Source organism: Canis lupus, chromosome 15 (genome assembly GCF_011100685.1).
Source record: "Canis lupus familiaris isolate Mischka breed German Shepherd chromosome 15, alternate assembly UU_Cfam_GSD_1.0, whole genome shotgun sequence".
Classification (NCBI taxonomy): domain Eukaryota; kingdom Metazoa; phylum Chordata; class Mammalia; order Carnivora; family Canidae; genus Canis; species Canis lupus.
This window is the reverse complement of record NC_049236.1, coordinates 13,750,782-13,763,961: the sequence shown is the minus strand read 5'-3', so window position 1 is coordinate 13,763,961 and position 13,180 is coordinate 13,750,782. Positions and strand designations below refer to the sequence as shown.

The 13,180-nt window shown below is 48.9% G+C and overlaps 1 protein-coding gene across 1 annotated transcript; it reads right to left on the bottom strand.

The window, feature by feature from the left end:
• Positions 1–586: 586 nt before the first annotated feature.
• CYP4A11 (cytochrome P450, family 4, subfamily A, polypeptide 11) lies at positions 587–11,231 on the bottom strand. The gene is given in 12 exon segments (NM_001048034.1): positions 587–1,640; positions 4,009–4,085; positions 4,226–4,290; positions 5,613–5,746; positions 5,853–6,043; positions 6,139–6,245; positions 6,690–6,844; positions 7,215–7,339; positions 8,626–8,753; positions 9,225–9,269; positions 10,054–10,195; positions 10,997–11,231. Coding segments are annotated over 12 exon segments (1,533 nt in total). The 5' UTR covers positions 11,192–11,231; the 3' UTR covers positions 587–1,471.
• Between the last annotated feature and the right edge of the window lie 1,949 nt (positions 11,232–13,180).

Genomic DNA, 13,180 nt, shown 5'->3' with positions numbered 1-13,180 from the left:
AGTCCCTTCAGGGAGGCAGAATGTGGCATTACACCACAGGCAAAAGGCTGCAGGTAGGGAGGTCTGTCTATGATATCCAGGGTCTGGGCTAGGTAGGAATGGCAGCGAGTAGGACAGAAGGAAGATCTGTATTTAGAACCCACAGAATAGTGGCTGGATTGAGAGGGGCTGATGGAGGAGGGCAACGAAGGCCTGGGAACAGGGCCCAGGGCCAGGAGGACTAGCACCCAGGCAGTCACATAATGGGGCAGGGTTGAAGAATCCCCTTCCTACTCAAGGTGGCTGGCCAGAGATTCAAAGGACTGCCAAGGGGCTTTCCTGTGGGAGAGGTGCCACCAGTAGTTTGCTGATTGGAGTCTGACATCCTTTTCCACTGGCCAATCCATTTGCCTGCATGGGCTCCTCCTAGTGTGTCCTGGAAAGCCCACTCCATGGCCTGAGGCAATGGGACACATCTGGCCTTCCTGGGGTCCCGGCATCACAGAGCAGATACTACCTCCCTTCTTTGTCTCCTTTGTCTTTGCTTCCTTTCTCTCTCTTCTCTTCCATTTATCTACCTCAAAGGGAAAACACACACTCCATATAACATTAAAACTTTATTTGTGGGAGGAGGAAAGAAGAGGGTATGTGAATATCAAATGGGTACACAGGTAACACACAGGAGAAAGCTAGAAGCAAGGACCAATAGGAGTCACAAAAGGACTAAGCAGGCTGAATTTTGGCTCCCCAAGGAGCCAACCTTCCAGGTCTGTGGGCTTCTAATAGGGAAAACATGAATAGCAGGAGGGATATGTCTCGAAGCTGAAGTATGTCTGTTCTCTCTAAGCGTACCTGTCTAATCACAAAACTCCTTATGGAAGACAAGGGGATCTGAAGACAGAAGCAGAAAGACATTGAAAGATGCTATTGCATTTGAAAAGAGGAGGCTCCAGGAGCTAAAGATTGGAAAGAATGCAGCTTGATGCTGGACAAGGCAGAGAGGGATTCTCCCTTAGGGCCTAGAGTTAGTGGGACCAGGCCAATATCTTGGCTGTGGTCCAACAAAATCCATTTTAGACTTTGAGCTCCAGAATGTAAGAGAACAAGTTTGTGTTGTTCTAAGTCACTGAGACTGGAGTAAGTTGGCATAGCAGACAGAGGAAAATAATATAGGGACAACCAAATAGGCGCAAAAGGGGAAAGACATGCAGAGGACAGGCAGGTTGGGGGAACAGACAGCATCAAGTGGGCAGTCAGAGGGACAGCTGGGTGGGAGATTGTAATAAGCAAATAAGAAGGAATCTTGGAAAAGGGTGAGACAGAAGCACAGACAGTCTGATGCGCAGGAGCAGGAGAGCAGGAGAGCAGGAAGGCTGGCAGGTGGGCAGACAGGAAGCAGGAAGTGAGCAGAAACCAGCAGACAGGAGAGACTGACAGGAAGACAGAATGGCAGGCAGGAGGCCCTCGGGGTTCATCCTTGTCCCCACAAGGGTTAGAGGAGCTTCCTGAGATGCAGGTGGATCCCATTCTTGGACATCAACACAATTTTTGGAGTGGGGACAGGGATCCTGAAGGGATCTGGTGCCAGCTCAAAGCGGAGCAGGGTCAGGGCCACCGCCACCTTCATCTCGTTCATGGCAAAGTGCTGCCCGATGCAGTTCCTGGGTCAGGGAGGGAAAAGGAAATGAGGAGTGGCCTCGAAGTCCCTGCCAGGAACAGTCCCTTCAGGGCCAGCCTGCATGGGCCCAGCCCTGATTGCCTTCCCTGGACACATGCACATCTCTACCCCAAGCCTTGCTTTGTTAACACTCTCCCCTTGACCTCTGACAAAAGCCTACACTCCTCCGGAATCAGCTCCTCCTCTTACCTCTGCTCTCAGCAGGCCTGAAACCCTGTTACAGGAGGGTCAACACTTTGAGCCTCAGAGCCAAGTCAAGTGATCACTATAACAGTTAATCATTAGGTTCTTTGCTCTCTGCACCAGCCATTTCTGGTTTCACAATGTGGAGGCCAGGCCAGGGCACCAGAGGGGGTGGGCTGGGCCACATTTCAGGTTCTAACCATATCCAGGAGGTACACAGGGCCCCAGATCCTCATAGAAATGACAAGATGGAGTTGGGTAAGGAAGTCAGGATGCCAACAGGGAAGCTCCCTGCAGGGGCAGAGCCTTAGGGATGCTCAAGCTGCTGTGCTATCTGCCTTCCAGTTTGGATCCAGATGCCTACCTCTTCCTCAGTCCCTCATTCAACCAGCTGCTGTTGCCTTCCAATTCTACAGCAGAAGTGTCCCTGCCTATCATTCCTCAGCTGCCGCCTCACCTCGACTTTTCTGTCTCCTACCTCTGGTCCCTCTCCTGATGCCACACCCTCCTACACTCAGAGCCTCCCATGTCCTCCATCACAGGGAAACATCTCCATATGGCTCAGCTGGCATCAAAGCCCTCTCTGGGTTGTTGGCACACTCACCTGTCACCTATCTACCTCTGTCTCCCATCTCAGCAACTGCTGAGGAGATCCCAGAGAATGCCCTCCCTCCACCTCTGCCTGCCAAATGCCCAAGGCTAAGGGCAATGCCAGTCTGCCCTCAGCCTCACACCCACCCCCTATTGGCTGTGCCACTTCATTCCTGTATCCTGAATCACAAACTATTTTACTCAAGGACACGTCACTTTCCAGTATAGGACAGTGCCAGAAACATGGAACTTCCTACTGTGGGGTCAATTAGTAAATGAGTGAGGGCAAGAAAGAATGAATGGATAATATCTCTTTTGAGTAGAGGCATTTATTTCTTGACTGAGAACTCCTGGAGGCCAGGGCAGTTTCCCATCTCATAGCATAGGCTTGGCACAGAGTCGGGCTTAATAAGCAATCTTATAATGATGTTTATTGAACAACAACAACAACAAGCCCGGAAAGGAATAAACAAAAGCCGCCACTAGTTCTGAGCTAGGAATTGAGCTGTCTACTTTTCTCCTGTCTCTACTGGCAGGCACATGACTTGCACCGATGTCTAGCAGGAAGGAGTCAATCCCAGGGAGAATCCAAATCCTGGAGCCAGTGTCTGGAAGAAGAGTTTGCCTAAAGCCTATTCTGTAAGAGTGGATTCACTATTTGAAGAACTCACAGATTGATGTATTCAGAAAAAAAGTTGTTTCTAGTAACTACTTACAAGGTTCATTGCAGTTACCATTTATAGGACACTCAGCAGCACGGGAGGATTTCACAGTAGCCGCTCTGGTGAATAGTCATTCAATTGAAACACATCAAGTGTGCTTTATATTTTATACATCAGGGAGACTTCTCAAGTTTTTCGTATATAGAATAGTGGGTTTTTCTCTCAAAAGCAGTTGATTGTCCTCAATTTTATGCTTCTTGCCAACGTACAGTATGTAGACTCTGGGACTATGATAGGTAAATCCCATTCATGTAAAGAATTTTGCCAACTGGAAAATTTGTCATGGTTATGAGAATACTAATGAGCAGTAAACATTTTGTTGTATCAGATTGCAAAAATAGAGAAGAAAGGCATTGGTGTGGGACTTTGCTCAAACCATTCTTATACACGACTGGAGTGCTTACAAGATTCCATAGGAAATCCAAACACAAGCAAACATCACTGATATCATGAATGACAGATCAGTGAATAAGGTACAAAAGGCAATGAACTGGACTGACAATATGGGAAGAGAGAAAACATCTTTTGGCATTACTGGTATTAAGAAGAGCAAACATCTAAAATACTGAAATTCTGAGAAGTCATCCTCCTAAATTGAGGAAAATACTAGAATACACTGAACTTTGGAGCACCATGACACTGACTTATGGTTGACCATTGGGGAGAGCAATGGGTCAAAGTTTCCATGGCAGGTTGTGATTGCCACCTTCCTTTTGAACACAGAGACACACACCTCTTTCTCAGCACATAATCACACAAGGCTAGTAACTGCAGACACCACAGATGGACACAGGACAATGCAAACATCAGATATGCATCCAGTGACACTCACCCACCCAAGGAAAATTGCCTCACCTTGATCCTCCTGAGAAGGGCAGGAAAGCATGGCTGTGTCGAGAGACACCTGGTGCAAACCGGGAAGGGTCAAACACCTGCAGAAAAGCCCCAGGGTCAGGGTAGGTGTGGTCTATCTCCTCCTTCCTCCCAACCTCAGGACACACCCAGAAATGAAACAGGAGGAGGGATTGGTTTGTAGAGATCCTCCCATTCCCTTCTCCCAAGGCCATCGTACCTCTGGGTTTGGCCACACATTTGGGTTGTGGTGAAGGGCATAAAAGGAGAGCAAGACTAAGAATCCTGTGGAGCAGAAGAGAAAAGAATGGTCATCCCTGCCTGCGGGGCCAGGTGCTTGCCCACACCACTTGGCAGCTGCTATGAGAGTCGCTTCTCATCACTCTGAGGGGAATGATAGTGTAGCAGGAGAGGTGGGGCAGACATGGCACAGCACATGTGCCCAGATTAGTAGATACCCAGACCAGGGTGAGAAGCAGAAAGAACTGGAGGCATATGTTAGAGAGCAGCTCAAGGGACAACTCACGTTTACCAGGTATCACCCATGAGCCCTTGGGGAATATGCATTGACTAATCCATCTCACAACAACCCTCCAAGGAAGGCCCAATAAATGTCCATTGTTCACGTGAGCACCTAAGCCTCAGAGAGGCTGAGCAACTTGCCTATGACCACCCAGCTGGGATGTGGCAGGGCTGGGATTCAGAGCAGAGGTGAGCTAAAAGGTAGACTAGACCATGGCAGGGACTTCAGATGTGGTCACCAGCTGCTCTCTCCATCAACCTGAGGGCTCCCTGGGAATGGGCCATCTGAAGAATGAGAGTCGGTTTCCTGATATGCTCGATGCACTCAACCCCATAAGGGTGGAAGAAGAACTCTCCCTGCCCCAGTGCTCTCCCTCTCTAGTGATCAAATCTTGGGAGTTAGAATTGTATGCTATTTCTGAGCCCCTTCCTGAAGCCAACATCTCCTTGTAGAGAAGGTGCAATGTACTGAGTCATCATTATTTTTATATAAAATGTTTCTGTATTTACTTGAGAGACTGCACCATCTGAGCCATGACAGAAAATTCTCTAATCTCTCTCATTAGCCTAGACACTATAAGGAAAGACCACATCTCCCCTTGCCCATTCTGATTGTCTCTGAGCACTCATATCTCAGGGAATTAGAATATTAGAGCAAACTGAAAGCTACACTGAGAGGCCCTCATGTCTTTATTTATTGAGCTTTAGCTGGATTTAAGCTCTGTGCAAAGCGCATTATATACCTCACCCAAACAACAAAGTAAATATTGATTTACTTGAGGGGGAAAGAGTCTTATTTTTTAAAAAGATTTTATTTATTTATTCATGAGAGACATGAGAGAGAGAGAGAGAGAGAGTTAGGCAGAAAGAGAAGCAAGTTCCATGCAGGTAGCCTAACGTGGGACTCGATCCCTGGATTCCAGGATCATGACCTGGGCTGAAGGTGGCGCTAAACTGCTGAGCCACCCGGGTTGCCCAGAAATGAGTCTTAAAGACATTCAAAAACCGCCCCAGGACATGTGGATTTCAGATCTCCCATGCGTCCCCCAGGAGTGCTTGTGGAGTGAGAGTGGTGAAGGCCATACCTTTGGGCAAAGAGCGTCCATCAGGGAAGGTGATGGGCTTGCTGAGCTCTCTGCCAACACCTGGAACTGGTGGATAGAGTCGCAATGCCTCCTTGATGCACATGGTGGTGTAGGGCATCTGGTCCAGGTGCTCCCTAAAACAAAGCTCTCTTGAAAGGCGGGCAAGGCCCTGCCAACCAGGTTATCCTCTAGTTGAGGGGGCAGGACCCTCCCAAAGCCCACCCATCTCATGAGACTCACCAGGTGATGGAGGCACCATCCCCCAGAAGGCTCTGGATCTCCTCCCGGCACCTCTGCTGATGCTCGGGATGTGTGGCCAGAGCATAGAGGATCCAGGAGATGCCACTCGCTGTGGTGTCATGCCCCTCAAACATGAATGTGTCCACTTCTGCACGGAGGTCCTTGTCAGACAAGCCCCTCCCATTCTCCACCTAGGAAGGAAGACCCAGAGAGAGGGCAGAGTTTGAGTTTGCACCCTTGCTCCCCACCTGTGGGCAAATGCTCAGACCTCCCCTGCCACACTCACTTTGGCAAAGAGGAGGATGTCCAGGAAGTCCAAGTGCCTCTTGTTCCTGACCTTCTCCAGCTCTCCCTTGTCCTGTAGCTGAGCCTTCCTCAGCTTGATCACTCGGTCTGCCCAAACAGTGTTCCCAGGCGGAGTTGAGAGCTCTGGGTGCCCAGGCATATAGCCAGCCACATAGCCCACCTGCCCCCTGTGCCCCAGTCAGGGTGTCAGGGGGGTCAAAAGGAGTGTAGCAATGGGTGTGCATGCCAGGGTGAGAGCCCTAGCACCAGGTATTTGCATGTCAGTGCTCCCCTCAACAGCACAGCCCAAGGAGGCTCTGCTTGTATGTGGCTGGCAGGGGAGCTCATTCAACCTTCACCCATGTTGTGATGCATGTAGCTTCCTGCATTTTACCTGGCACCCTAACAGGTGCACCAGGTGGGGATCCAGAGTGGGTTTGTCCCAGGTTCTGGGGGGCACTGAGGGGAAAGCCTCTGCCTGAGGCATCAGGGCCCATGCCTTTGGGATGTGCCTGATGAAGGAGGGGAGAAGATCAGAGGGCAGAGTCCAACCTGTGTGTTGATGGGCAAGCTGGCAGGCCTTGTGGTTCCTGCGGCCTTCAGAGGTCAGCCCGTAGAAGATGTCTTTCTGGTAGAAAACGTTCCTCATCCGGGCAAACACCAGGTTGTTCAGATCTCGAATGGCCTGAATGTAGGCCTGGGAGTTCCTGAAGGGGGATGAGGCAGAAGAGTCGAGGTGGAGGGAGGCATCTGAACTGGAGTGGAGTGGGGCTGTGGGTGGAGGTTTCCTCAGTCATTGGTGCAGGTGATCCTAGGCATCTTACATTTCTGTCTTATGCCCCAGAGACCCTCAGCCATTTATGAGGGACTTGGGCAGCCAGGCTTCTCCCTGAGGCAGGGGTCAGAGTCTGTGCCTAATGCAGGTTTGGTAGGGCTGAAATTGACTGTGTCAGACTGGAGCTCTCTGCAGAATGTGGCTCTTTGGGTTGGTAAACATCCCAGCTACTGGAACTGCCTCCAGATGAGTCCACATCAGTTGGTAGGAAATAGGACGCTGCCGCTATGCATTTCACTAACCTGTCTGCCTGGTGGTTGCCCTGGTAGCTGAAGGCACACTTCATAATGGTGTCCAAGGTCATCAAGGAGACATGGTCAAAGATCTCCAGATGTGAGTTCTGACTGAGGAGTTCCTCCCACTTGTCCTGTGTAGAGGGGACACATTGATCCTTCTCTACTCCTCTGGAAGGCCCATGCTGACAAGGCTAGGCTCTCTCTCTGCTGCTCCACATATTCTGATGACATGTCCTCACTTTCTAAAGCAGTTGTGTTTCATCGATTTAGGACCATAGAGCTGAATATTTGTTTTTTTTAAATAATAAATTTATTTTTTATTGGTGTTCAACTTGCCAACATATAGAATAACACCCAGCGTTCATCCCGTCAAGTACCCCCCTCAGTGCCCGTCACTCAGTCACCCCCACCCCCTGCCCTCTTCCCCTTCCACCACCCCTAGTTTGTTTCCCAGAGTTAGGAGTCTTTATGTTCTGTCTCCCTCTCTGATATTTCCCACCCATTTCCTTTCCCTAACCCTTCTATTCCCTTTCACTATTATTTATATTCCCCAAATGAATGAGAACATATAATGTTTGTTCATAGAGCTGAATATTTGTGATATGTCGAGTATTTTCTCAGAAACTGTTGTTATTTTATTAAGAATGATCTCTTGAGGCTGACTTAGGGATACGTTATGGCTATAACCACCTTTTAGTAGACTGGAAACGTCATTACTCAGGAGATAAAGGGGGAATCTTTTCTGCCCTGGGACTGACCTACACAGAGCAATAGATGAAGTCCCAGTTTAGGGAACAAGTGTCAAGGCAAGATAAAGGTCAAGGGGCCAATTTTAGGAGGTCCTGAGAAAGGAGTATTTGGGACGTCAATCCTCTTGTTCAGCAAATGTCAGCTGAGTACAGTGAGTGAGCAATAGGGTCAAGCTCAGAGATGATGTACTGGCAGGACTCAGCTCTGGGGTTTGAGACCTGGTTTGCATTTCTCTCCATGGAGTGGCTAAGATCCATGCAGACTTCTTCAGTCCCACCCCAGAGCCCACCTGAGTGACATCTGGGACGTCCCCAATGTCCCCACTGCCACTGAAGCTGCTACTACCCAGGCCAGCCAGGGGCAGCTTGTCCTATTCTCCAAGGGTATTGACTACTCTTCCCATCCAAGCCAAAGACATGCAAGTGGGAGGAGAATGGACCCTGTCTCCACCATGTTTCTCTCTCCTGTGGGCAGGGAGCAAAGAGTGGATGAAAGTGGGTGCTTTCCCGTCCCATCCACCTTCCGGGGGCTGTGTCACATTGCAGGGTGTAATGAGTGATTCCAGGGACCATGCTAATGGATTTCTGAAGGATACAGCTGTCTGATAATGGACTTTGTGAACTGTGCTGTGGGTGTGAGTGTGCAGGTGAGGTAGGGTTCGACTTACCAGCATCACTTGGACAGAGTCAGCCATGAGTCTCACGTAGGGTTTCAGGATGTCATAGTGGAAGGCCGGGGTCAGCATCCGCCGGTGCTGGGACCATGTCTCTCCATTCAGCAGGAGCAAACCATACCCTGGACCACAGTGTGTTTGGGGGGTGGGTGGGAAGGGACCTTTCTCGAGTTATCCAGGGACAATATGGGAGGAACCCAGAGTGTCAGAAGAAGGGCATCCTTGGCAAAGCAGGAAAGGCCAGTGCATGTTAAGAAGGGGACTTCCCAAAGCCTGAGGCCAGGAAGTGGTTATGGCAGCTGTGACATGGAGGTTGAAACAGAGCAGGGATGGGTCGTACAAGGACGTTAGTGAAAAATCAGGCTGAGTTCGAGGTGAGGGCTGAGAAGCAGTGTGGGAGAGCCTGAGGTACAGAGGGCTCCACCACCTTTCGGTGGGGGTGAGGGTTTTATAAGAAGGAGAGAAGGGGGCTCAATTCAGAGTTGAGTGGAGTCACTGTGGTGCTGGTCTCTTCCTGTTAGTCTGGGCCAAATGGACAGTTGCTGGCAAACCTAAGCAGACGGTGGACCATAGTCCTAGTTAAACATACTTACCTATCCAGGGAGCCATGAGTTTGTAGGAGCCATCTGGTTTTGGGTCTGAAAGTAAGAAGGACATGACAGCAAACTGGTGGTGACCAAGGAATTCAGCTGGTCCCAAAGGCAGCTGCGGTCTAGATCTTTGGCCCCCATCCCTTGCTGAAGCTTGTCAGCTGGCATTTTGTGTCAAGCCACTTCCCACTTGCCTCTGAACCCGTACTCTTTTTCTTTCCTGATAGTGAATGTTGGTTCAAGAAGGCAGACTCAGTGTCCCACAGCAGAGCCCCACTGGACCAGGTAGGTGGATTGGACAGAAACAAAGGCGTTCTTTTAGTGTCAAAGAAAAGACAGAATTTCTGAGTTCTTTTCTGTAAGTTGTTGAGTCTCAGGCATCCCATTACCCAGCACAGGCAATAGTTAGAAGTGTCAAATCCAAGCTCTCTTGTATGAGAAACTGTCTTTCAGTTCTGCAATCATCTCAGTTTGGTTAAGAAAGGAAGGAAAGAAGGCTGGCAGGCAGGAAGGAAGGAAGAAGAAAATTACAGAAAAGAAAGGAACAGAATACAACAGGAAAGATTAGAAAAGAGAAAAGAAGCCAGGGAAAAAAGAAAGGAAAGGAAAGGAAAAGAAAAGAAAAAAGCAGCCCAACACAGCTCTTTCAGCATTCAGTTAAAGAATTATCTGGCTTTCATCTGGCATGTGGGATGGGGTGTGGGGGGGAATGGTTAATAGAGGGTCAGGTATTGAGGGCTGAGCCTCTCATGGTTTCTGCAATTTCACAGACCCCTGGGCATGTGTCCAAGAGGAAAGAGCTGCTTCAACAAGTATGAGGGTGTCCTCTCACCAGATCGCCCCAGGATCAGTTTCATGTAGTCAGGGTCATAGATCATGATCTCTGCCTCTGTGCCCCATATCCAGCGAGAAAATGCACATGGGAAGTCCTCTATCCATTTCAGTAGCAGCTGCAGCTCGTCTCCTTTTTGCAACTGTCACCAAAAGAAAGATAAATCAATAGAACCTTCTGGTTCCAGGACTAGTGCCAGGGGAAAGGGCAGGATGTGCATAGGGGGAGAGTTCTTGATCTACCAGAAGAACTAAGTATTCAGAACGTTTCTTATGACGTTGCCTCTATACAGACTTTCTGGGCTGTCCAAGGTTTGTCCAGAGGTCAGATTCTACCCCATTGTTGAGTAGAATTAGCAGCCTTCACAATCAACAACTGCCTACAGAAACTTATCAGGGATTGACTCCATGGTGTACAAAACTTCAGGAAGTCATTAGTGCAACATTTGCATAAAAAATTTATGACAACTTTTATCACTTGGTAAGAAGTTTTGCCATATAATTTTACTTATTTGGAGCATAAAATGGATTACATTTTAAAATTTAAATTTATATATTTTATTTTGCTAACTGACTGATTTAAGAGGCCCTGACAGTAGAGGATACTAATGCTCTGATGGAGGGAAGCCCAAGTCTTGGCGGAAGATTTGGGAACTCCAGATTGGACATTAGAAGCCCTTTCTCATGCTTTGTTCATCCATCAAATCATCATTTACCAAGATGTCCTTGGGTTCCTTGAGTCAGTTGACTACAACTCCCCAGTTGACTCCTACTACTTGTTGAATCCATAAACCATTGGTGAGCCCCTCTATAGGTGGGCTTCTCCTTGCCCTGGGCACCCCTCCCACACAGCTAGTGCTGGCACCAAACAGATGTTGGGTAGGTAGTTGCTGCCTTCCCCAGCCTGCCCAGCCCTCCCTCTCCCCAGTCCAGCCCCTTCCTACCTCCCGCTTGTGCCCGAAGAGCCAGTGGGAAGGAGGGGACGGGAACTGCTGGACAGCTTTGAGCAGCCACTGCCTGCGCTGGTAGAGCTGTGCTGCCTTGAGCAGCAGCAGAGCCAGGCCTAGCAGGGAGGCCAGCTGCAGGAGCCCAGACACAGTGTCCAGGGGTCTGGTGAGGCTCAGTACAGAGACACTCATGGTTCAGGGGCTGCTGGGTCACTGACTCTCCCTGAGTGTTGCTGAAATCCCCTGAGCACCTGGCCTAGCCAATCAGGGGAGGATGGCCCTGCCCACCTGGAGGGGGAGCAAAGCACAAGGGCAGAGCTTAGACTGGGATTCCAGAGTTCATTAACTGAGAGGATCCACCTTAGCAATCCATAGGAAGGAAACCTTCTGAACAGACAGTGATAATTTAAAACCATGGCACATTCCCCTTTGCCCTTCTCCCTGTTATTCATCAATTATTTCAGGAGCACCTACTTTGTGCCTGGGGGTGAGCTACGCGCCAGGCCACAGTGGCCAGCAAAACAGACATGAACCGTGACTGCAAAAAATGTACAGCCTAGTTTACCAAATGTCCAGGAGGTGTGCTTGGGTTAATGGTTATCCCATTTCTGAGAAAAGAACACTTATGGGGAGCTAACGTGATGTGGCCAGAGGAAAGTCGCCTTTGAGAGAGTCAAATGAGATTAGAATCAGGGGGCCTCCATACTGTCTGCCCCAGCCTCCTCTGCACTGTTCCCCACACTTGTCCCAGTCCACCATTCACTTGTGTCCTGGGCTGACTGTGCCGGCAGGCAGAGCACTGGCCTCACACTCAGGAGGCCCAGCCTCAGGGCTCGCTCAGGACATGTGAAGCCAGGCAATCACACTCTCTGTGCCTCAGATTCTCCTTCTGTAACGGGGGTAAACATTCCTTTGCCAAGTTCCTCCCAGGAATGCTCATTCATTCAGTCACTGATGCACTCAGCAAATGCTTCCTGAGCTCACGCTCTGGGAGGTCAAGGCAGAAAACTAAGGCAGTACAGGGAAACTTGCTAAGGCCTGTACTGAAAGAGTGAATAGTGGGCTGGGCCCATCCAGGGAAGGAGAAAACTACAAACAAGAATGGGACCCTGAAGGGTGAGTAAGAGTTCACCAGATAGAGAGTCCCCAGGAGATGGGTGGGAGCTACAGCTCATGGAGATCCTGTGAATATGCATCTGAGGAGGACAATTTAAGAGTCTGAGCTTAGGAAAAAAAAAAAGAATAAGAGCCTGATCTTAAGTCTGAGTAAGTTGTGCTGGCATGGTCAACATTGATCCACCAGTCAATATCTTTCCCATTTATCTGGTATCCAGACAGACCAACCAAGGAGCCTTTGAAGGTTGTAACAGAGCGACCTGTGTCCCTATGCTTCTAAAGAATGGGTCACAGGGCTGTGCCTGGTGGTGATGCTCAGTGAAGTCTTACTGATTGACGAATAAACAGAGGAAAATAGGATCACATTGGACCCATTGGTCACAGTCTCAAAGAGACTAGATTCAGTTTGAGTTGCCACATTTTATTTTTTTCACACTACAATAGTTAATTTTATTTGTTCAAGGCTCATATTGCAAGCATTAAACCAAGCACGGGCTTTGATTCTGTGAGCACAGATTCACATATTTAGGAAGATAAAAGCAAACTGTGATCCACGTATATGGATGAAAAACTAAAGGCTCACAGTTAATCACATCATGGTTTTAAATTTCTACAGCCTAGAAGCTCACAGATCTTTTAGGTCTTTCTGGATGTCCCACAAGGTATCTGCACTTTTCTTGAGCTGGACAACCTCATCATCCTTCAGTTTCTGATTGATCACACTGGTTAAACCCCGAGTGTTCAGGATACACGGAAGACTCAGGAAGACGTCGTTCTCAATACCATACATGCCCTTCACCACTGTTGACACTGGATGAATCCTGGAGAGATTTTTCAAATGGATTCAATGAGATCAGCCACACTTAATCCAATACCCCAGTTGGTATATCCTTTTAGCTTGATGACTTCATAGAGTTGCCACATTTTAAAGGGAAAAGAGTATTTTTATTCCTGGATGCTTCTTGGTTCCATTAACAGGCCACAAGAAGGCAGAGGAGTGGGCACGGTCAGTCCCGAAAGTGGAAGCTTGAAGAGATGACTCCTGCAGGTAGAGAACACCAGGCA